The 25,832-nt window shown below is 43.0% G+C and overlaps 1 protein-coding gene across 2 annotated transcripts in view; it reads left to right on the top strand.

Moving 5' to 3' along the window:
- The window catches only part of PPP4R3A (protein phosphatase 4 regulatory subunit 3A), a 51,804-nt gene extending 46,390 nt beyond the window's left edge, over positions 1-5,414 (top strand). For both annotated transcript variants that reach the window (XM_010358598.2, XM_010358597.2), the window contains exons 12-15: positions 597-739; positions 1,229-1,419; positions 1,867-2,093; positions 4,162-5,414. In XM_010358598.2, the coding sequence (XP_010356900.1) occupies positions 597-739; positions 1,229-1,419; positions 1,867-2,093; positions 4,162-4,272 (672 nt within the window). In that variant the 3' untranslated portion in view covers positions 4,273-5,414. The remainder of the gene's footprint in view (positions 1-596; positions 740-1,228; positions 1,420-1,866; positions 2,094-4,161) is intronic.
- Positions 5,415-25,832: the final 20,418 nt, after the last annotated feature.

Here is a 25,832-nt window from a genome sequence, read left to right as displayed (position 1 = left end):
TGAGCTATGATCATACCACTATATCTCAACCTGGGTGCCAGAGCGAGACCCCATCTCTTAAAAAAATAAAATACACATACCCAGCCCACACATCAGAATCAGAATCACCTAGGGCAAGACCTGGGCATTTACTTTGTAAAGACCCATGGATAGCTGGGCGCAGTGGCTCACACCTGTAATCCTAGCACTTTGGGAGGCAGAGGCGGGTGGATCACCTGAGGTCAGGAGTTTGAGATCAGCCTGACCAACATGGAGAAACCCCATCTCTACTAAAAATACAAAATTAGCCAGGCATGGTGGTGCATGCATGTAATCCCAGCTACTTGGGAGGCTGAGGCAGGAGAATCGCTTGAATCCAGGAGTCAGAGGTTGCAGTGAGCCGAGATCACACCATCGCACTTCAGCCTGGGCGACAAGAGCAAAACTCCATCTAAAAAAAAAAAAAAGACCCATAGATAAATTGGGGACTATTATAGTAGCCAATGTATGTTATATGAAATTAAGCTACTTTTGGTGGGTATGAATTTATTAAATTAAGCTCATCTTGCTAAAATGACATTTTCCTATCATTTTTTCATTACTATTCTTTTCTGTAGGAAGATATAAAATCATTAACTGCTCATGTAATTGAAAATTACTGGAAAGCACTGGAAGATGTAGATTATGTACAGACATTTAAAGGATTAAAACTGAGATTTGAACAACAAAGAGAAAGGCAAGATAATCCCAAACTTGACAGGTAAATTACCATACATTTAAACATACTCGTTCAACATCAAGTTGTGTGGTAGTGGCTTTATTGTTTATTTGATATTATTTGGCTTGACAAGGAACTGGGAAATCAGCAGATAGCAAATAGAAATTGTAGCTTCCTGTAAGGGTCAGCATAAATGTTTCCCTGAAGATTTAGCTGGTTGTTAGTATAATACCTCAGGCATGTATCAAGCTAGATAATGAAAAAAAACAAAAAGACCAAACAGTGGCAGTGAGGCTTCATGTGTTCAAAATAAAATCAGAGCATTATATTACTTGCTTTGAATTTACAAGTTACTAAGGTTACAAATTATCTTTAAAATTGTGTACATTAATCTAAATACCTGGATTTACATTGATATTTTAATATTTGTAAATTTCTTGTTAATTCCCTGTGTTAAGTTTATTAAGTGATATGTAACAGTACAATTAAGTCCATATATGATTGTATTTACTCTTTCTTCTCTGCTCATAGTATGCGTTCCATTTTGAGGAATCATAGATATCGAAGAGATGCCAGAACACTAGAAGATGAAGAAGAGATGTGGTTTAACACAGATGAAGATGACATGGAAGATGGAGAAGCTGTAGTGTCTCCATCTGACAAAACTAAAAATGATGATGATATTATGGATCCAATAAGTAAATTCATGGAAAGGAAGAAATGTATGTTGAAAAAAAATGGGCAAGAGAAAATTAAGGCTTTCTCACTCTAGATTTATTCTTATTTCTTGACAAAATGATTAGTTAATATTTGCTTGGAATGTGTGATGGCATAAGTTTTAAAGACTCCATTGCTTTATGGGATGTGACTGAATAGCAGTGTTGTGCAGGCATAGACTAAGTTTTCTTAATTTGAGTTGAATAAGGAATATACTCTTTCAGGAAGGGTGGCGATACTGAATATGATTTTGAGGGTTTCACTTCTCTGGAGTAAGATCCAGTGAATGGAATTTTGTTTAGTGTTTTGGTGAGCTTCATTTATAAATTGAACTTCAGTGTTTCTACCCAGTGGAGTAAGCTAGTTAAATGCATTTTAGTGTTACCTCATTTGGGAAAATTTTAAAAAGAATGAGTATGAGGGACAACTATTGACAGTATTCTCATTTTTAGTAAAAGAAAGTGAGGAAAAGGAAGTGCTTCTGAAAACAAATCTTTCTGGACGGCAAAGCCCAAGTTTCAAGCTTTCCCTGTCCAGTGGAACGAAGACTAACCTCACCAGCCAGTCATCTACAACAAATCTGCCTGGTTCTCCGGGATCACCTGGATCCCCAGGATCTCCAGGCTCTCCTGGATCCGTACCTAAAAATACATCTCAGACGGCAGCTATTACTACAAAGGTACATTTTTGACTCCCATTTTGCCCCCTTTTTTCCCCGATTTAAGCTTTCTCAACAATAATTTTTACTAAGATTCCCTTTGGTTACTGCCACCTAGAACTGATTTAACATATGTGAACTAGAGGATGAGTACCCCCCACCACTTGAACTTACATAAATGTTGAGAAATTTCTGAAAGTTTTTTTATGACCAATGCAAAAGTCTGAATATAGTGTGAATTCTCACTTGGGTATTTTGCATTTTAGAACTGCAACTTCAAATTTGTATGTCAGAACATTTACAGAAATGTTTAAGGTTTTCAGTTATTCTCGAATAAATTTTCCTAACTAATACCGAGATAAAGCCTTTGTGGGGAAATAATAATCTAAATATCTGAATACTTCTGACTTGACTTTGCCAGTTATGGTTTATTTTTTTAAGAAAACTTAAACATTTACTGTCACTAACATTTCATATAAGAAAAGAACAAGGCCAGGTGCTGTGGCTCATAAGGGCCCAGCACTTTGGGAGGCCAAGGCAGGCGGGTCACGAGGTCAGGAGATCAAGACAATTTTGGCTAACACAGTGAAACCCCGTCTCTACTAAAAATACAAAAATTTAGCTGGGCGTGGTGGCGGGCTCCTGTAGTCCCAGCTAATCTGTAGTCCCAGCTACTCTGGAGGCTGAGGCAGAAGAATGGAGTGAACCTGGGAGGCGGAGCTTGCAGTGAGCTGAGATCGGCGCCATGGAACTCCAGCCTGTGCAACAGAAAGAGACTCCGTCAAAAAAAAAAAAGAACAAAATCTTAATAAGAAAAATGTAGAGAACATGGAATCTCCGAATAAAACCAGTTTTGGTGGGCTCCTTATGCCAACCACTCTTTTCTTTTGAGACATAATATATTGATTATTGGGCTAGCAGACTAGCAGTTAAAAGACTGGCATTTGGGAATCACTGATCTAAATCAGACATGTAATGTCCATTCAGTCTTTTTTTTTCTGGCGTGAGCTGTAGAGTCCTAATGGCTAAGAAGTGAATCTGAGACATGCTTGAGAGCAGAGCAATATGAATTTTTCCCTTAGCATCTAAATAAAGCAAGGGGCAGTGGTTTCTGGTGAAGGAGCAGGGCCAAAAGGACACCCAGATGAAATGATGAGGAAGAGTCAAGGTAGAACTGCTTTCCTAACTTCTAATAGAATAGCCTGTCTACCCTCATTTCTGGTGGTCTCTTTATCTGCTGCAGCTTTCATTTTAGTACTTTTTTTTTTTCTCCTTTTCTTGAGACAGAGTCTCAGTCTGTCACCCAGGCTGGAGTGCAGTGGCATGATCTTGGCTCACTGCAATCTTCACCTTCCGGATTAAAGCGATTCTTGTGCTTCGGCCTCCCAAGTAGCTGGGATTACAGATGTGCACCACCACGCCTGGCTAATTTTTGTAATTTTATTAGAGACAGAGTTTCAGCTTGTTAATTAAAAGGCCAGGCTGGTCTCGAACTCCTGTCCTCATGTGATCCCTCTGCCTCAGCCTCCCAAAGTGCTGGAATTATAGGCATGCATCACCACGCTCAGTCTCATTTTTATACTATTTTAGACTTTATGTTCAAAAAATTTTTAATGTGCTATTCATTCAGTCTTGAAATATTTTTCATTCATTTTCTAACTCCTGGGTAATTTGCTAGGATTATAAACTACTTAAATGTTTTGGCTTTAGGTTGGGTGCAGTGGCTCATACCTGTAATCCCAGCACTTTGGGAGGCCAAGGCGGGTGGATCACCTGAGGTCAGGAGTTCAAGACCGGGCTGGCCAACATGACAAAACCTTGTCTCTAGTAAAAATACAAAAATCAGCCAGGCGTGGTGGTGGGCGCCTGTAATCCCAGCTACTTGGGAGGCTGAGGCAGGGAGAATTGCTTGAACCCAGGAGGTGGGTTCCTGCACTTCACTGCACTCCAGCCTGGGCGACATAGCGAGACTCCGACTTTGAAAAAAAATTTACTGTGTTGGTAGGATCTGTTTTCTTTCTCCAGCCATAAAACACCGGTGTTTTTAATATGTTTTGTTTTCTGTTCTTTAATCCTTATTTCTGAACAGGGAGGCCTCGTGGGTCTGGTGGATTATCCTGATGATGATGAAGATGATGATGAGGATGAAGATAAGGAAGATACGTTACCATTGTCAAAGAAAGCAAAATTTGATTCATAATAATGGCAACGGCCTAGGATCAGTACCTGTTGAAAAAAACTGATTCTTCACCCCTCCCCCATACAAAATCCACAACAACACGCAGTGGTCTCTTGTGAATGACTGACACAGATCAGCCTCTTACACTTGACTTCTGCTCATCAAGTGCCAATTCAATGGAGCAGGAGGAGGGGATATCATACATTTAGGGGAAAGACTTAAGCCTTTGAGCTCTCCAGCTTGGACCACACATTGCCCTTTTCTCAGGGAAGGAAATGGAAACAAAAAGCCAACAGGGCAGGGGTTTTGTAAGTGGAACTCTGGATTGACTGGTCAGTTGCTACAATCAGAATACGCTTTCTTGGACCATGTTTGAGACTCAGAAGAAGGGGCTTTTCTGCCATAATTCTTCACTAGTTAAGAATGCCAGCAGTTTCTTTGTATAAAGAGACCTGCCTTTAAAATCATACATTCTGAACATTTTAGTCAAACTACAACAGGTTTGGAAAACCTCTGTGGGGGAGGGGCGAATATAAAGTTTTCCTCTTTTTTATCTGTTCCCTTTGCCCTTCAAACTGCAGATTTTTTTTTTTTAAGTGGGGATTTCTCCCTACTTGATTAAAGATTGAGTGGAATTCTAGATGTGGTCATTTGTGTCATAATTTTTTTTGTTTTATTTTGTTTTTGATTTTTTTTTTCCTCCCCTGAGTGTATGCTTAGTTGTTGAGTATATATATTTGGGACCATTAAAACTTTTTTTGATGTAATATAACCTAACGTTGTGCTGGTACCTGTTTTACCATGTGTAATTTTTGTTCTACATCACAGTTCTTAATTTGTTTAGAGTTTTATGAAAGATGGTATAGTTTTTATTGACAAAAGCAAAGTAATCTTACAACTATGTGCATACAAAAGCAATACTATTTTGTGACTAAATATTTTATATTAAAATTTACATCAGCAACTGTCTTGAGAATTCAGGGAAATAGAGTGGAATTTAAAACTTCAACAGTTTTGTTAAATCTAGAAACATGAAATTAGTATTCCAAAGAGATTCTGAAATTTCTTTTCTTGGGGAAATGACGGTACATTAAATCAAAATTGAGGATGGATGATTTAAAAACATTTGACTTTTGAATAATAAAAAGAAAAGTGAAGAGTAAGAGAAATTGTATTAGTTGTATGTTTCTTGTTTTTGTTTTTAACTACTCCCTTTGGAATACCAGTTTGACTTGTAAGTGGTGGTTTCTAAATAAATACCTGGCCAAAGGACCATCACCCTTTAAATAGGTTATTTTTGTTGTCTTAGATGTGATCAAATTCTTTCAAGGAAAATGAAAATAACGCTACTTACCCTCACTTTTTAAAGTAAGGAGTTTAGAACTTAAGAATATATTTTCAAATGTGAGTAAAACTTCATATCCTGGAAAGGATGTTATTTTAAGTATCATATACTTTAACTGAGTATCTAGCAAGCACTGTGTGCTTCTCTATCTTGTCTTGTTTATTCCTCAGTAAATTCTAATGGTGGTACCAAAAACAAGACTATATTGAATAGTTGGATAGAAAACCAGAAAGTGTCAACTTGCTACAGTCATTAAAAGTTTTATTATTGGCTAATTTTTTTTTAACAACAAAAACGTTGGGTGCATAATTATGAGATTATATCTCACTAGAGTATAGATCTAATTCAGAGGTGCAAGTTTTGGTTATTAATAATTGAAGTTAATCAACTTATCTTGCAAATAAAGAGAAGAAAAACTCTTAGGATCTAAGCCAATTATATTACGTCTTCCTTTTTTACCTAGAAAGCCCCATGTCAAGTAATGTTTCTGCCTTAAACATACAGTTTAAAACTGACCTTTCTGGGTGATTCTTGAAACACTTGTCTTGGTATTCTGCAGGTTCTTAGATTGAGGGAAGAAGCATCACTTACTTTCACTTTGTGGTCCAGTATATTAACTGCTGGCCTTCCATAGTTAAGAGATGACTTTTCATTGATGGACTTTTGTGTTCCCTTAGTTATTAGTGATTATGGTTACTGGAATAGAAACCTGACACAAGTGTTCCTAAAACCTACACAGTAGGAGAAATGAGGTTAGAAATAGCTTGTCATCTTACGAAGGAATACTGTTAGAAAGAAATTGCTAGAAATACAACACTTCACACAGTTCCATATAATTTAAAAATCCATACTTTGTTTTACTCTGTCACTCAGTCCGGAGTGCAGTGGTATGACCATGGCTCCCTGCAGTTTTGATGTCCCAGGCTCAACTGATCCTCCTGCCTCAGCCTCCCAAGTAGCTGGGACCAAAGGGACACCACCATGCCTAGCTAATTGGGGTTTTTTTTGTAGAAACGGGATCTCCCTATGTTGTCCTGGTCTCAAGTGGTCCTCCTTGCCTTGGCCTCCCAAAGTGCTCGGATTACAGGTGTGAGCCATCGTGCCTGACCAAAAGTCTAAACCCTTAATCATAGATACTGTCTTGGTAACTGACATGAATGTAGTTTATTCTCCACCTTAATGACACCAATTGGTACTTTTGGTCATTTTGCAGTATTTAAAATGAAAACATTTTCACCTCCCAGAGTGAACTCCACAGTTTCTGAAAAGGATTTATAATTATTGCAGGAAACACTTTGACATCTTTTTAATAGAATGATGTGTCTCTTTTTTTCTGCCCAATTATACTCAGATCTTGCATCTAATTTTTCCCAGAACTCGAATTCACAAGTCAATCTTTTTGAATTTGGAAACGCAGGGGAGGCATGGAGCAGGGGAAAACATTCCCTACTATTTGTTCTTAATTAATTTAACAATTGGTCATTGTAAAGGCTACAAGATTAGAATGACAACAGGTTTAAATTGGAAGATTTAAGTGGAAATTTTTTCAGGTTGTCAGATTTGTAGTATTTAACCATAAATAATTGCTAAAACAGCATTGTCAGAGTCCCTTTTGGAGGAAAATTTAGGCCTTCAAAATTCTTTTATTCAGATTATATTAACTTTTTCTGACAATGTTATTTCAAGGAAGATGATAGACAGTTTTATGCATGGACTATCATCTACCGTTACACCGGGGCTTTGAGAGCATATGAGAAAATGAGTCATCAGTATGTTGTGATTCCCAATGCTAATTCAGTTTTATATTTATTTCTTTAGCCTTAATATCTTATTTTGGCTCTGTAGAATGATAAATCTGAAAGAAAACTGTAGCGCTCCTCTTTTCAGCTAAGTATGCTAATGCTGGAGTCAGATGTCTTGTTTCTTCAAATAGTTCTTGTTGGAGACAACGTTCCTTGACCCTTTTCAGTCTCCTGGATAAAAGGTTCTTCCATGGACTCAGAGGAAATAGTGGTTACTTCAACATGATGCCAGATGGGCTTTTGTTTATTTAATTTCCTCTGCCTCCTACCATTTCAAAGAAAGTGCTCTGGTATAAGTGACATCCTACCTGCAGTTTCATTGAATCCTTTTTCATTTTCTATTATTTGACACTGAGGCAGCATTAGCTACCAACCAGTTTTTTTGATATCTTTGTCTTGGTTTCTACATGTGTTTTTTGTTTGTTTGTTTGTTTGTTTTTGAGATGGGGCCTCACTCCATTGCCCAGGTTGGAGTGCAGTGGGACGAGCACAGCTCACTGCAGCTTTGACCTCCTGGGTTCAAGCAACCCTCTTGTCTCAGCCTCCTGAGTAGCTGGAACTAGTTAGGTGACACCACGCCTGGCTGATTTGTGTAATTTTTTGTGTGGAGACTGGGTTTCACTGTGTTGCCCAGAGTGGTGGTGATTAAGAGACAGGGTTCGCTCTGTTGCCCAGGCTGGAGTGCAGTGCCACAATCATCACTCATTACAGCCTTGAACTCCTGGCCTCAAGCAATCCTCCTGCCTCAGCCTCTCTAATAGCTGGGATGACAGGAGATGGGATCTCACTATATTGCCCAGGCCAGTCTCAAATTTGATGTCTCCATTCTCTACCCCTTCAATGCTGGGATTCATTAGGGTTCCACCTTTGTGCACTCAACTTCCCAAGCTCTGGCCAGACCACATTTCTTGTTAGGTCCTTGACACAGTTATGCTGTGCCCTAAAGGATCTGCCCTTACCTGTACTGTGCCCCTTTTCTTGAGTGCTCTTTTCCCTGCCTTGACTGCTGATGAACTTACATTCTTTCAACATTCAAAAGTGATCCCCTGACACCCCACTCCTTTCTCGAAGGAAGGGGCTAGCTATATCCTTTTCAACTTTGTATCCCTAGCATCTAGCATGATACTGAATCCACAGGTAGATCTTGGGTAATCTGGGTGAATAAAGGAAAGACTGAATAATGTGCACACAGAATACAGACTAGGAAAGTGTTAGCTGATGCTCTTAAACAGTTAAGAGTTTGACTTCTTACCACAAAATTTCCTATCCTTTGTACCCGTGAGCCTTAGGGTAATTCTTTTTTCTTTTTTAAATGAACTGTAGGTAGAGACCTTAGGGTAATTCTAAAAGCCCAAAATACCCCCCTGGCATAACTAACATTTGTTGAATCAACAATTCCTACAATCCCACTTCTTTAAGCTTTCCTGGTTTATTCATCTCTGCCCCAGCACCCCTAACTCCTTAGCTCAGTGTTCATTTTGGTCATAGGTCTTTGCCCCTAAGTAGGACTTTCATCACCAGACCTAGTCATGAGCTGGTTGGTTCCTCAATACCCGGGCCACAGGCCAGTAGCAGCCCATGGTTTGTTAGAAACTGGGCCACACCGAAGGATGTGAGCAGCAGGCAAATGAGCGAACTGTATCTGTGTTTACAGCCACTCCCTATTGCTTGCATTACGCTTGCATTACCACCTGATCACCTCCTGTCAGATCAGCAGTGGCATTAGATTCTCATAGGAGAACAAATCCTATTGTGAACTGCACATGTGAGAGATCTGTCACTGTCTCCCATCACCCCCAGATGGGACGGTTTAGTTGCAGGAAAATAAGCTTGGGGCTACCACCCATTCTACGTTATGGTGAGTTATACAACTCAATTATTTCATACATTACAATGCAATAATAATAGAAATAAAGTGTACAATAAATGTAGGTGCACTTGAATCATCTCAAAACCATCCCCCTACCCACCTGGTCTGTGGAAAAATTGTCATCTATGGAACAAGTCCCTGGTGCCAAAAAGGTTGGGGACCATTGCTCTAAAGGAAGGTGAGGAAATAGTGATACTTTATTAACCAACCTCCAAGATAATTCTGGTTGGCTTATACTATGAAAGGTAAAAATCTCTCCAAAACAAAGAACCCAGAAATATTTGGCCTTTGGAATGCTTGGGGTGGCTTTCAATAAAGGCAGAGAATGAGGAATTAGTGAAAACCTTTCACCCAAAACCCCCAATTCAAGCCCTTCAAGGGCCTACTTTGGAAGACTGGAATGGGATAGGGAGTTGGGGTGCAAAATAAAAGAGGCTAAATAGCACTCAGGAAATCCCACAATATGTGTTCCGTACTTGTATATTGATTGATAAATTTATTCCAAGAACATATTTCCTGGTAAGAGAGCAGTGAAAAGTGGACAAAGTGGAATGGGAAGAGCATAGAAAGGCCTGGGTTTAAATTCTTACTCTGCTACTAAGATCTCAGGCAAGCTCCTTTAGCCTTGGTTTTCTCATTTGTGATAGGAATAATACCCACAAAACAATATTGAGGGCTATGGAATATATGTATATATAAAACAGCTATCCCAATGGTAGGGACTCAATAAGTAGTACCTATTTCATATAATATAGTCCAAACAAGTCTGAAAATTATCTACTTTTAGGAGTCATTCATAATCTATGCAGTGGGAATTAATGTATTGATTAAGATTACACATCCATAAATGGCTGAGTGAGGAACTGGCAAATCTCTCCCCAAAAAGCAATGTTAAAACAGCAAAATTGCCAAAACCAACCGTTTCAGGACTGTAGAAATCAACCAAAGACACAACAAATTAAGAAAAGTTAAGAATCTTGGTGGGCTGGGCGCAGTGGCTCACACCTATAATTCCAGCACTTGGGGAGGCCAAGGCAGGCAGACGGCTTAAGCTCAGGAGTTTGAGACCAGCCTGGCCAACATGGTAAAACCCCACCTCTTCAAAAAAATACAAAAATTAGCTGGGCATGGTGGCACATCCCTGTAGTTCCAGATACTCTGGAGGTTGAGGTGGGAGGATCACCTCAGCCCAGGGAGTCAAAGCTGCAACTAGCTGTAATCATGCCACTGCACTCCCCCTTGGGTGACAGAGTGAGACCCTGTCTCAAAAAATAATAATAATCTTGGGTAAGAACAGTGGGAGTCTAGAATTTTGGCCCGGGGCTACTCCCATCCCCTGAAGCCACCTTCCTTCCCCACTCCCAACCCCTCAGCTCAACCAGCTAGGTAGTTCTACTTAAGCAGGAGAGCCTTAAAAACAAGTAGCTTCACTGCTGGAAGTGGCTGACTCGATTTGGAGTGGAGGGAAAAAACACACCCCTGGTTGTTCACAGAAGCAGTAGCTTGACGAAGAAAAAAAGAAGACTCAGATTATTAACATCAGAAATAAAAGACATTTGGTTGGGACATTACTACCAACCTTGAAGGAATACTATGAATAATTGTATGCCAGTAAATTAGATAACTCAGATGAAATGGACACATTCTTAGAGACAAACTTCTGAAAGTAACTCAAGAAGAAACACTATTTGAAGAGATCTATAACAGGTGAAAAGATTCCATTAGTAATCCAAAAGACTATCCCCACACACAAAAAACCCTGGAGTCCAGCTGGCTTCATTACTGAATTTTACCAATTCTTCACAAACTCTTCCAAAAAACAGAAGAGGAGGGGTCACTTCCCAAGTCATTCTGTCAGATCAGTATTACCCTAATAAAAAAATCCAGACAAAGATATCACGAGAAGAGGAAGCTACAAAGTAATATCTCTGAATATGGTTGCAAAAATTCTCAACAAAATACTAGGACACTGAATCCAGCAACAAAGAATTGTATACAATGACCAAGTGGGATTTATCCAGGAATGCATGGTGGGTTTAACGTCTTTAAATCAATTAATGTAATAAACCATATCAAAAGATTAAAATACAAAAACACATGATTATCTCAATAAATGCCAAAAAAGCATTTGACAAAATTCAACACCATTTCATGATAAAAACACTACACAAACTTAACCAGATAAAGGGCATCTGAGAAAAATCTAGAGTTAAAATAATGGTGAAAGACTAGATGTTTTCCACCTAACATCAGAAATAAGAAGTGTCTCTTGCCTCTTCAACATTTTACTGCAGGTATTAGCCAGACAATTTAGGTAAAACAATTAAATGAAAAGCATCAGATTAGAAAGGAAAAAGTAGCTGGGTACAGTGGCTGACCCCTGTGATGCCAGCACTTTTGGAGCCCAAGGAGGGTGAATGGCTTAAGCCCAGGAGTTACAGACCAGCCTAGCCAACATGGCAAAACCCCTTCTCTACAAAAAATATTTTAAAAATTAGTAGCCGAGCATGGTGGTATGTGCCTGTAATCCTGGCTACTCTGGAGGCTGAGGCAGGAGAATCACTTGAACCCGGAAGGCGGAGGTTGCAGTGAGCCGAGATCGCGCCATTGCACTCCAGCGTCTGGGCAGCAGAGTGAGACTCCGTCTCAAAAAACAAAAAAAATTTAGGTGGACATGGTGGCATGCACCTGTTGGTCCCCGCTATTCAAAAGGCTTAGGTGGGAGGATCACTTGAGCCCAGGAGGCAGAGGAGGTTGCAGTGAGCCAAGATCACACTGCCATACTCCAGCCTGGGCAACAGAGTGAGACCCTGCCTCAAAAAAAAAAAAAAAAAAAGGTGGAAGAAGTAAAACTGTTTGTAGATGTTTGTGGATGCCATGATCTTGCATGCAAAGTCCTAGGGAATTCATACAAAACTCTTAGAACTATAAGCAGGTTCAGCAAAGTTGCAGATGTAACATCAACATACAAAAATCAGTTGTATTTCTGGGGCAGGGCGCGGTGGCTTATGTCTGTAATCCCAGCACTTTTGGGAGGCCAAGGTGGGCAGACCACGAGGTCAGGAGATCGAGACCATCCTGGATAACATGGTGAAACCCTTGTCAAAAATACAAAAAAAATTAGCAAAATACAAAGAAATTAGCCAGGCGTGGTGGCGGGCGCCTGTAGTCCCAGCTACTCAGGAGGCTGAGGCAGGAGAATGGCGTGAACCTGGGAGGTGGAGCTTGCAGTGAGCCGAGATCGTGCCACTGCACTCCAGCCTAGGTGACAGAGCGAGACTCCGTCTCAAAAAAAAGAAAAAAAAAAAAAAAAAAAAAAGGCCGGGCACGGTGGCTCATGCCAGCACTTTGGGAGGCTGAGGTGGGCGGATCACCCGAGGTTAGAATTCGCAACGAGCCTGACCGACATGGAGAAACCCCGTCTCTACTAAAAATACAAAGTTAACTGGGCGTGGTGGTGCATACCTGTAATCCCAGCTACTTGGGAGGCTGAAGCAGGAGAATCGCTTGAACCTGGGAGGCGGAGGTTGTGGTGAGCCAAGATTGCGCCATTACACTCCAGCCTGGGCAACAAGAGTGAAACTCCATCTCAAAAAAAAAAAAAAAAAAAATCAATTGCATTTCTATATACTTGCAATGAATTATTTGAAAATTAAGACAATTCCATTTACAATAGCATAAAGAAAAATAAGATATGAACAAATTCAACAAAAGAAGTCCAAAATTTATACCCTGAAAACTAAAAAACATTGTTGAAAGAAATTAAAGTTTTGTTCGTTTGTTTGTTTGGGGACAGAGTCTTGTTCTGTCACCCAGGCTGGAGTGCAGTGGTGAGATCTTGGCTCACTGCAACCTCCACCTCTTGGGTTCAAGCAATTCTCGTGCCTCAGCCTCCTGAGTAGCTGGGATTACAGGTGCACTCCACCACACCCAGCTGTTTTTTTGTATTTTTAGTAGAGATGGGGCTTCTCCGTGTTAGCCAGGCTCCTAGCCTCAAGTGATCCGCCCGCCTTGGCCTCCCAAAGTGCTGGGATTACAGGCATGAGCCACCAGGCGTGGCCAAAATTAAAGATTTAAATAAATGGAAATGGATCCCATGTTTATGAATTGAAAGATTAATATTGTTAAAATAGCAATATTCCACAAATTGATCCACAGACAGAATGCAATCCCCATCGGAATCACTAGCTGACATATTTGTAGATGCTGAAAAGCTGCTTCTAGAATTCATATGGAACTGCAAAGGTCTCGAAATAGCTAAAACAATCTTAAAAAAAAAAAAAAGGGCCGGGCGCGGTGGCTCAAGCCTGTAATCCCAGCACTTTGGGAGGCCGAGACGGGCGGATCACGAGGTCAGGAGATCGAGACCATCCTGGCTAACATGGTGAAACCCCGTCTCTACTAAAAAAATACAAAAAACTAGCCGGGCGAGGTGGCGGGCAGCCTGTAGTCCCAGCTACTCGGGAGGCTGAGGCAGGAGAATGGCGTAAACCCGGGAGGCGGAGCTTGCAGTGAGCTGAGATCCGGCCACTGCACTCCAGCCCGGGCGACAGAGCGAGACTCCGTCTCAAAAAAAAAAAAAAAAAAAAAAAGAGGAGGACTCACACTTCCAAATTTCAAAACTTACTACAAAGCAAGAGTAATCAAGAAAGTGTCGTACTAGCATATAAAATAGAGATCAATTTAAACGAAATAGAGAGTTCAGAAATAAAACCATGTGTCTATGGTCAACTGATTTGCAACACGGATACTGTTACAAGCTGAATTGAGTACACCCAAAATTCATATGTTGAAGTCCTAACCCCCAGTCCCTCAGAATGTGATGGTATTTGGAGACAGGGTCTTTAAAGAGGTAACTAGTGGCGTGTGCCTGTAGTCCCAGCTACTTGGGAGGCTGAGGCACTGCAAGCTCCACCTCCCAGGTTCACGCCATTCTCCTGCCTCAACCTCCCAAATAGCTGGAACTACAGGCGCCTGCCACTGTGCCTGGCTAATTGTTTGTATTTTTAGTAGAGACGGGGTTTCACTGTGTTAGCCAGGATGGTCTCAATCTCCTGACCTTGTGATCTGCCCGCCTCAGCCTCCCAAAGTGCTGGGATTACAGGCGTGAGCCACCGCGCCCGGCCTTTTTTTTTTTTTTTTTTTTTGAGACAGAGTCTCACTCTGTTTCCCAAGGTGGAGTGCAGTGGTATGATCTTGGCTCACTGCAGCCTCCACCTCCTGCGTTCAAGTGATTCCCGTGCCTCAGCCTCCCAAGTAGTTAGGATTACGGGGGTGCGCCACCACACCTGACTAATTTGTGTATTTTTGATAGAGATGGGGTTTCACCATGTTGCCCAGGCTGTTCTCAAACCCCTGACCTCAGGTGATCCACCCGCCTCAGCCTCCCAAAGTGCTAGTATTACAGGCATGAGCCACCATATCCAGCCTTGAATTATATTTCAAAAAAGGTGTTTAAAAAAAAAACCTAAAAGAAAGGTCTGAAAACAATGATATAAGTTTCCACTTTAAGAAATTAGAAACCTGGCTGGGCGCGGTGGCTCAAGCCTGTAATCCCAGCACTTTGGGAGGCCGAGACAGGCGGACCACAAGGTCAGGAGATCGAGACCATCCTGGCTAACACGGTGAAACCCCGTCTCTACTAAAAAACATACAAAAAACTAGCCGGGTGAGGTGGCGGGTGCCTGTAGTCCCAGCTACTCGGGAGGCTGAGGCAGGAGAATGGCGTAAACCCAGAAGGCGGAGCTTGCAGTGAGCTGGGATCCAGCCACTGTACTCCAGCCTGGGCAACAGAGCGAGACTCCGTCTCAAAAAAAAAAAAAAGAAAAAAAGAAACTAGAAACCTAGGCAACATAATGAGACCTCATCTCTAATACAAAGAATTAAAAAAATTGGCTGGGTGTAGTGGTGTGCACCTGTAGTCCCAACTATTTGGGAGGCTGAGGCAGGAAGATCACTTGAGCCTGGGAGGTTGAGGCAGTAGTGAGCCATGATCACACCACTGCACTCCAGCCTAAGTGACAGAGTGAGACCCTGTCTAAAAAAATAAAAAAGAAAATAAATTTAAAAGTAAAAAAACAAAGAAACTAGAAAAAGAAATTAAACCAAACTCAAATAGAAGAAAATAAAGAGCACAAATCAATGAAATTAAGAACAGAAAAATTAATAGAAACATCAATACACACTCTAAAGACATTAAAAGGATAATAAGGCAGTGGTAGGAACAACTCTATGCCCAAAAATTTGGATTTAGATCAAGTGGAGAAATTCCTAGAAAGACACAAACTACCACAGTGTATTAGTCTGTTCTCACATTGTTATAAAGAACTACCCAAGACTGGGTAATTACTCTAATAAATTACCAAGACTGGGTAATTTATTAAGAAAATGGGTGTAATTGATTCAATTCTGCAGGCTGTACAAGAAGCATGGCTGGGAAGCCTCAGGAAACTTAAAATTGTGGCAGAAGGCAAAGGGGAAGCAGGCACATCTCCACATAGTGGAAAAGGAGAGAGAGCAAAGGGGAAGGTGCCACACACTTTTAAACAACCAGATTTCACAAGAACTCACTATCATGAGAACAGCAAGGGCAAAATCTGCCCCCGTGATGCAAGCACTTCCTACTGGACCCCTTTCCCAACACTGAGGATTACAGTTAAACATGAGATTTAGGTAGGGACACAGAGCCAAACCGTGTCATTCCACCCCAGAGCCCTCCCAAATCTCATGTCCTTCTCACATTTCAAAACACAATCATGCCTTTCAAACAGTCCACCAGTCTTAACTCATTCCACCAGTAACTCAAAAGTCCAAGTCCAAAGTCTCATGTGAGACAAGGTAAGTCCTTTCTGCCTATGACCCTGTAAAATAAAAAACAAGTTAGTTACTTCCAATATACAACCGGTGTACAGGCATTAGCTAAATGCTCCCATTTCAAATGGGATAAATTGGCCAAAACAAAGAGCCTACAGGCCCCATGCAAGTCGGAAACCCAGCAGGGCAATCATTAGGTCTTAAAGCTCCAAAATAATCTCCTTTGACTCCATGTCTCACATCCAGGCCACATTGATGCAATGGATGGACTCCCAAGCCCTTGGGGATCTCTGCCCCAGTGGCTCTGCAGAGTACAGCCCCTGCAGCTGCTTCCACCGGCTGGCATTGAGTGCCTGCAGCTTTTCAAGGTGCATGGTGCAAGCTGTCAGTGGATCTGCCATTCTGAGTTCTGGAGGGCAGTAACCCTCTTCTCACAGCTCCACTAGACAGTGCCCCAGTGGGGACTCTGTGTGTGGGTTCCTACTCCACATTTCCGCTCTGTACTGCTCTAGTAAAAGTTCTACATGAGGGCTCTGCCCCCATAGCAGACTTCTGCCTGGACACCCAGGTGTTTCCATACAACCTTTGAAATCTAGGCAAGGCTCCCAAGCCTCAATTCTTGCCCTCTGTGCACCCTCAGGCTTAACACCATGTGGAAGCCTTGGTGGTTTCCAGCTTGTATTCTCTGGAGCACTGACCTGAGCCATATCTGGGGCCTTTTTAGCCACAGCTGAAGCTGGAGTGGCTGGTATGCAGGGTGCCATGTCCTGAGGCTTCACAGAGCAGCAGGGCCCTGGGCCTGGCCCATGAAACCATTCTTCCCTCCTAGGCCTCTAGGCCTGTGTTGGGAGGGGCTGCCATGAAGGTCTCTGAAATGGCTTTGAGGCATTTTCCCTATTGTCTTGGCTATTAACATTTGGCTCCTCTTTTTTTATACGAATTTCTGCAGCTGGCTTGAATTCCTCCACAGAAAATGAGTTTTTCTTTTCTATCACATGGTCAGGCTGCAAATTTTCCAAACTTCTCTGTTCTGCTTCCCTTTTAAATATAAGTTACAGTTTTAGATCATCTCTTTGCTCACGAATATAAGTATACACCGTTAGAAGCAGCCAGGCAGGCCTAGGTGCAGTGGCTCAAGCCTGTAATTCCAACACTTTGGGAGGCCGAGGCAGGTGGATCACGAGATCGAAGTTCGAGACCAGTCTGGCCAACATAGTGAAACCCTGTCTGTACTAAAAATACAAAAAAAAGTAGCCAGGTGTGGTAGTATGCACCTGTAATCCCAGCTAGTTGGGAGGCTGAGGCACGAGAATCATGTGAACCTGGGAGGCGGAGGTTGCAGTGAGCCAAGATTGTGCCATTTTACTCCAGCCCAGGTGACAGTGCGAGACTCTGTCTCAAAAAAAAAAAAAGAAAAAAAAAAAAAAGAAAAAAAAAAAAAAAGCAGCCAGGCCACATCTTGAATGCTTTGCTGCTTAGACATTTCGGCCAGATACCCTAAATCATCTTTCTCAAGTTCAAAGTTCCACAGATACCTAGAGCAGGGGCACAATGCTGCCATTCTATTTACTAAAGCATAGCAAGAGTGACTTTTACTCCATTTCCCAATAAGTTCCTCATCTCCATCTAAGACCACCTCAGCCTGGACTTCATTGTCTATATCACTATCGGCATTTTGGTCACAACAATTTAACAAATCTCTAGGAAGTTCCAAACTTTCTCTCATCATCCTTTCTTCTTCTGAGCCCTCAAAAGGGTTCCAACCTCTGCTCATGACCCGACTTCAAAGCTTCTTCCACATTTTCAGGTATCTTTATAGCAATGGCCCACTTCTCTGGTACCAATTTTCTGTATTAGTTTGATCTGACATTTGTCCTGCTACAAGTAACTACCGGACTGGGTAATTTACGAAGAAAAGAGGTTTAATTGACTCACATTTCACAGGCTGTATAAGAAGCAAGGGGAGGCCTCAGGTAACTTACAATCATGGTGGTAGGTGAAGCAGAGGCAGGCACATCTTCATATGGCAGAGCAGGAGAGAGAGCAAAGGAGAAGGTGACACACACTTTTAAACAACAAGATCTTATGAGAACTCACTATCATGAGAACAGCAAGGGGGAAGTCTGGTCCCTGTGATCCAATCACCTCCCACTAGGTCCCTCCCCCAACATTGGGAATTACAATTCAACATGAGATTTGGGTGGGGACACAGAGCCAAAATCATATTATACAGCTTAAGAAACATGAAATAGGCCGGACGCGGTGGCTCAAGCCTGTAATCCCAGCACTTTGGGAGGCCGAGACGGGCGGATCACGAGGTCAGGAGATCGAGACCATCCTGGCTAACACGGTGAAACCCCGTCTCTACTAAAAATACAAAAAAAAAAAAAAAAAAAACTAGCCGGGCGAGGTGGCGGGTGCCTGTAGTCCCAGCTACTCTGGAGGCTGAGGCAGGAGAATGGCAGGAACCCGGGAGGCGGAGCTTGCAGTGAGCTGAGATCCGGCCACTGCACTCCAGTCGGGGCGACAGAGCGAGACTCCACCTCAAAAAAAAAAAAAAAAAAAAGAAACATGAAATAACCTGGTTAGTTTGTATCTATTATAGAAATTAAATTTATAATTTAAAACCTTTTAGCAACAAAAACTACAGGTGCAGATACCTTCACTGGCAAATTCTACCAATTATTTAAGGAAAAATATCAACTCTACACAAACTCTTTTAGGCTATAAAGAAGAAGAAATACTTCGTTTGCTAAGGTCATCATTACCTGACACCAAAACTAAAAATATTACAGAAAAAGAAGACTAGAGGCCAATATCCGTCATGAATATAGATGTGAAAATTCTCAACAAATTACTAGCAAATTGAATCTAATGATACATGAAAAGAATAAATCATCATGGCCAACTAAGGTTTATCCCAAGAATGTAAGGCCGGTTCAGCCTTTGAAAAGTCAATGTAATCCACCATATTGACAGGTATAAATATGTAACAATACATAACATTTTTGTAGCAAAAACAAAGTCAAAAGAAAAATGATAAACTGGCAGAAAATACGTGTGACATACATCACCAAGGGGCAAAAATCCTAATTTATATGAAGAACTCTTTAAAATATTGACAATGTCCAAAAATTTTATAGATAAATGGAAAAAAGATATTTGAAAAGACAGTTCACATATAGAGATATTTTTTTTTTGAGACAGAGTTTCACTGTGTCACTCAGGCTGGAGGGCAGTGGCATGATCTCAGCTCACTGCAACCTCTGCCTCCCAGGTTCAACCAATTCTCCTGCCTCAGCTTCCCGAGTAGTTGGGATTACAGGTGCCTGCCACCACGTCCCACTAATTTTTGTGTTTTTAGTAGAGACACAGTTTTGCCATGTTGGCCAGGCTGTTCTCAAACTGCTGACCTCAGATGATCCCCCCACCTTGGCCTCCCAAAGTGCCGGGATTACAGGCGTGAGCCACCACACCTGGCTGAGATATTAAAAGATTTACCAGAAACATGATGTTCAAGTTCACTTGCAATAAGAGAAAAGGCAAATTAAAACTACTATGAGACTCCATTTCTAATTGATCACATTGCAAAGATTCAAGCATTTGACAGTCCCCTCTGCTGGTACAGTGGTAGGGTAGAGAAACAAGCGCTTTTACATATTGTTGGTGGTTCACTTAGGGTTTTTTTTTTTTTTTTAGACAGAGTGTCACTCTGTTGCCCAGGCTGCAGTGCAGTGACGCGATCTTGGCTCACTGCAACCTCCACCTCTTGGGTTCAAGTGATTCTCTTGCTCAGCCTCCCGAGTAGCTGGGATTACAGGTGTGTGCCACCATGCCTGGCTCATTTTTGTTTTTTGTTTTTTTTTTTTTTTGAGACGGAGTCTCGCTCTGTCACCCAGGCTGGAGTGCAGTGGCCGGATCTCAGCTCACTGCAAGCTCTGCCTCCCGGGTTCACGCCATTCTCCTGCCTCAGCCTCCCAGGTAGCTGGGACTACAGGCGCCGCCACCTCGCCCGGCTAGTTTTTTTTTTTTTTTTTTTTGTATTTTTAGTAGAGACGGGGTTTCACCGTGTTAGCCAGGATGGTCTCGATCTCCTGACCTCGCGATCTGCCCGTCTCGGCCTCCCAAAGTGCTAGGATTACAGGCTTGAGCCACCGCGCCCGGCCTAATTTTTGTATTTTTAGTAGAGACACAGATTCACTATATTGGTCAGGCTGGTCTCGAACTCCTGACCTCAAGTCATCCACCTGCCTTGGCCTCCCAAAGTGCTGGGATTACAGGTGTGAGCCACCGCACCTGGCCTGATCTTAACATTTACTCATAAAAAGGTGTGTTCAGAACCCCAGAGTTAGGACCCCCGTTCAAAGGCTGCATCAGGTCCTAAAAATGCTTTGTCCTGTTCTGCCTCAGTTACACGAGCAAAGATTATAGGAAACTTTTCAGCGACAAGATCTCAAAGTCATTTCTCTGTTGATTTTTTTAAAATCCCCTTAAATAAGTAAGCCATTGTTGAAAATGTGCTCACTCTTAGGTATTAAACAATAAACATTAGTCTTGCTTATTGACTGTTACACATGAAAACATGCTACAAGTTTAGAATTTGGAAATGAACCAGCAGAGTCTGGGGCTCAAAGAAATCTCCCTCTTTGCTTCTTCCTGCCAGCTATTTACTCCGGGTCACTTAGCTAGTCCTGTACATTTCAAACCTGTTGCTCTTCCATTACCCAGATACTTCTGGTGCCAGACACGATTGAACATGGATATATTGTGATACACCCTTTCATCCCGCACCTTTACAGTAAACCTATCTTTACTAAACTGAGGCTCGTGCTGGAGGCCTGCTACTATGAAAGGGTGAATGAAAGCAACGCTTTCCTGAGCTCCCTTCTTCAATGTAAAGGCGCCTAGGAATCAATCAGGGCCTTGTTCAAATGCAGATTGTTTTTTTTTCTTTTTGAGATGGACTCTCGCTCTGTCACTCAGGATGGAGTGCAGAGGTGCAATCTTGGCTCACTCCCAAGTTCAAGTTCAAGCAATTCTTGTACCTCAGGCCTCCCGAGTAGCTGGGATGCCTGCCACCAAGCCTGGCTAATTTTTCTTTTTTTTTTTTTTTTTCTTTTCTTTTTTCTTTTTTTTTTGTTTGGTAGAGATGGGGTTTTACCATGTTGACCAGGCTGGTCTCAAACCCCTGACCTCAAATGATCTGCCTGCCTTGGCCTCCTAAAGTGCTGGGATTACAGGCATGAGTCACTGTGCCCAGCCTCAAATGCAGATTCTGATTCAAGTAGGCCTTGAGAGGGTTCTGAGACTGCATTGCTACCAAGCTTGTGGCTGATCCACTGACTAGGCTTTATCAAGGAAGGGGCCATGAAATAAATTTGGGTAGGCTCCCCAAAGTTGGTGACACAACTCAGTCTTCCTACCCTATCCAAATCCCCCAACCCCTCCACATTCAATCACCAACCCTCCTCTCCACCTCCCCTGCTCTAGTTTAGACCCTGATCACCCTCACAGGAATTACTGCAAAACTCTGATTTATCTCCTTGCCTTTTTTTCCTCTTTAATCCTGTTATTGAGGTTGCACAGAGATCTTTCTAAGATGCAAAACTTGGCCAGGCATGGTGGCTCATGCCTGTAACCCCAGCACTTTGGGAGGCTGAGGTGGGTAGATCACCTGAGGCCAGGAGTTCAAGACAAGTCTGGCCAACATGGTACAACCCCGTCTAGTAAAAATACAAAAATTACCCAGGTATGGTGACACACATGTAATCCCAGCTACTTGGGAGAATGACGCATGAGAATCACTTGAACCTGGGAGATAGAGTATATTAGTCTATTCTCATGCTGCTAATAAAGACATACCCAAGACTGGGTAATTTATATAGAAAAGAGGTTTAATTGACTTACAGTTCCACATGGTTGGGGAGGACTCACAATCACGGAAGATGAATGAGGAGCAAAGTCACATCTTATACGGCAGCAGGCAAGAAAGCTTGTGCAGGGGAACTCCCATTTCTAAAACCATCAGATCTCATGAGATTTATTCACTACTGTGAGAACAGTATGGGGGAAAGCACCCCCATGATTCAATTATCTCCACCTACTCCCACCCTTGACACATGGGGATTACTACAATTCAAGGTGAGATTTGGGTGGGGACACAGAGCCAAGCCATATCATTTTGCCCCTGGCCCCTCCCAAATCTCATGTCCTTCATATTTCAAAACCAATCATGCCTTCCCAACAGTCCCCCAAAGTCTTAACTCATTTCAGCATTAACCCAAAAGTCCATAGTCCAAAGTCTCATCTGAGACAAGGCAAGTCCCTTCTGCCTATGAGCCTGTAAAACCAAAAGCAAGTTAGTTACTTCCTAGGTACAACGGGGATACAGGCATTGGGTAAATACACCTGTTCCAAATGGGAGAAACTGGCCAAAACCAAGGGGCTACAGGCACCATGCAAGTCCAAACTCCAGCAGGGCAGTCATTAAATCTTAAAGCTCCGGCCGGGCGCGGTGGCTCACGCCTGTGATCCCAGCACTTTGGGAGGCCAAGACGGGTGGATCACGAGGTCAGGAGATCGAGACCATCCTGGCTAACACGGTGAAACCCCGTCTCTACTAAAAAATACAAAAAAAAATACTAGCCGGGCGAGGTGGCGGGCGCCTGTAGTCCCAGCTACTCGGGAGGCTGAGGCAGGAGAATGGCGTGAACCCGGGAGGCGGAGCTTGCAGTGAGCTGAGATCCGGCCACTGACTCCAGCCTGGGCGATAGAGGGAGACTCCGTCTCAAAAAAAAAAAAAAAAAAAGAAAGAAAGAAAGAAATGTTTAAATCTTAAAGCTCCAAAATGATCTCCTTTGACTCCATGTCTCACATCCAGGTCACACTGATACAAGAGGTAGGTTTTTATGGTCTGGGCAGCTCCACCCTGTGGCTTTGCAGGGTACAGCCCCACTCTTGGCTGCTTTCATTGGCTGGTGTTGAGTGTCTGTGGCTTTTCCAGGCCACAGCTTTCCCAAGGTCCAAGCTGTTGGTGCTCTACCACTCTGTGATCTGGAGGACAGTGACCCTCTTCTCACAGCTCTACTAGTTGGGGCCCTTGGCTCACTGCAACCTCTGCCTCCTTAGGTTCAAGCAGTTCTTCTGCCTCAGCCTCCCAAGTAGCTGGAATTACAGGTGCACACCACCTCACCTGGCTACTCTTTGTATTTTTAGTAGAGACGGGGTTTTGCTATGCTGACCAGGCTGGTCTCGAACTCCTGCCCAATACCAGGTTGAAGCTGCCAAAGTTTGGGGCTTTACCCTCTGAAGCAATGGCCCGAGCTCTACACTGGCCCCTTTTAGCCACGGCTGGGACGCAGGGCACCAAGTCCCCAGATTACATAAAGCAACGGGGCCCTGAATCCAGCCCAGGAAACCATGTTTTCCTCCTAGGCCTCCAGGCTTGTGATGAGGGGGGCTGCCATGAAGACCTCTGACATGTTCTGGAGACATTTTCTCCATTGTCTTAGTGATTAACGTTTGGCTCCTCGTTACTTATGCAAATTTCTGCAGTGGGTTGAATTTTCCCCTCAGAAAATGGGCTTTTCTTTTCTGTCGCATCACCAGGCTGCAAATTTTCCTAACTTTTATGCTCTACTACCCCTTTTTTTTTTGAGACGGAGTCTTGCTCTGCCGCCCAGGCTGGAGTGCAGTGGCCGGCTCTCAGCTCACTGCAAGCTCCGCCTCCCGGGTTTACACCATTCTCCTGTCTCAGCCTCCCGAGTAGCTGGGACTACAGGCGCCCGCCTCGTCGCCCGGCTAGTTTTTTGTATTTTTTAGTAGAGACGGGGTTTCACCGTATTAGCCAGGATGGTCTCGATCTCCTGACCTCGTGATCCGCCCGTCTCGGCCTCCCAAAGTGCTGGGATTACAGGCTTGAGCCACCGCGCCCGGCCTTCTACTACCCTTTTAAACAGAAGTTCCAATTCCAAACCATATCTTTGTGAATACATAATAAAATTTTTTTTTTTTGAGACTGAGTCTCACTTTTTTTTCAAGTCTCACTTTTCTTTTTCTTTCGAGACTGAGTCTCACTCAGTCTGGAGTGGCACAGTCTTGGTTCACTGCAACCTCTGCCTCCTTAGGTTCAAGCAATTCTTGTGCCTCAGCCTCCCAAGTAGCTGGAATTACAGGTGCACACCACTTCACCTGGCTAATCTTTGTATTTTTAGTAGAGACGGGATTTTGCTATGTTGGCCAGGCTGGTCTCAAACTCCTGATCTCAAATGATCCACCTGCATCCCAAAGTGCTGGAATTACAGGCATGAGCCACCACGTCTAGCCAAGACTAATGCTTCTAACGACACCTAAATCACCTCTTGAATGCTTTGCTGCTTTCTTCTGACAGATACCCTAAATCATCTCTCTCAAGTTCAAAGTTTCACAGATCTCTAGGGCAGGAGCAAAATGCTGCCAGTCTCTCAGTGCTAAAGCCTAACAAGAGTGACCTTTACTCCAGTTGCCAACAAGTTCCTCATCTCCATCTGAGACCACCTCAGCCTGGACCTTATTGTCCTGATCACTATCAGCATTTTGGTCAAAGCCATTCAACAACTCTCTAGGAAGTTCCAAACTTTCCCATATTTTCCTGTCTTCTTCTGAGACCTCCAAACTGTTCCAACCTCTACCTATTACCCAGTTCCAAAGTTGCTTCCACATTTTTGAGTATCTTTAAGGTAGCACCCCACTACCTGGTACCAATTTACTGTATTAGTCTGTTCTCACACTGCTAATAAATATATACCTGAGACTGGGGAATTTATAAAGGAAAGAGGTTTAATGGACTCACAGTTCCACATGGCTGGGGAGGCCTCACAATCGTGGCAGAAGGCAAATGAGGAACAAAGTCACATCTTACATGGCGGCAGGCAAGAGAGCTTGTGCACAGGAACTCCCATTGATAAAACCATCGGATCTTGTGAGACTTATCCACTACCAGAACAGTATGGGGGAAACTGCCTCCATGATTCAATTATCTCCACCTGGCCCTGCCCTCGACACGTGGGGATTATTACAATTCAAGGCGAGATTTGGGTGGGGACACAAAGCCAAACCGTATCATGGAGGTTGCAGTGAGCCAAGATTGCACCACTGTACTCCAGCCTGAGCGACAGAGTCTCTGTCTCAAAAAAAAGAAGAAAGAAAAGCAAACCTAGTCAAGGCCCAGTCCAGCTGTAGTCCTTTTGATGGCTCCCGCCTTTCCTTAAGATAAAGTCCGAACTCCTGGACTAAGCCCATTGGCCCTCTCAGAAGCTGGGCCCTGCCCACCTCGCCCATATCCCAGTAACATCACCTCCCTCTGTGTCTCGGCAGTGTGGGGCTGCCTGTGGTTCCCACATGTCTTTCCACGTGGTGTGCCCTCTGCCTAGAATGTCCTTACTGTGGAGTCCTAGCAATGGAAAAGGAGCTAGGCTTAGCGGGACCAGGGGAAAGCAAAAAGAGAAAGCAGATAAGCTGTAAGTCAGCCTTTGTTTATGGTCCAGGACACACAGCTCTCCTTCACGAATAACTCAAAATCTTCCTGCACCCGACTTATCAGCAGACCCTCGGCTGATAGAAAGATGCAAGTTAGATCACTGCAACCTTGGCATTATCGACACTGCGCAAAGCTCTCTTCAGCACACAGCACAAGAGCATACCGTAAAATCCCCAGCCAGCCTTCGTCTCTTTGCAGTCAGCTCTTCACTTGCTGACCTGCCCATTGCTTCCT

Source organism: Rhinopithecus roxellana, chromosome 5 (genome assembly GCF_007565055.1).
Source record: "Rhinopithecus roxellana isolate Shanxi Qingling chromosome 5, ASM756505v1, whole genome shotgun sequence".
In the NCBI taxonomy this organism is placed as follows: domain Eukaryota; kingdom Metazoa; phylum Chordata; class Mammalia; order Primates; family Cercopithecidae; genus Rhinopithecus; species Rhinopithecus roxellana.
The sequence above is the reverse complement of the archived record's forward strand: the minus strand, read 5'-3'. Positions and strand labels throughout refer to the sequence as shown.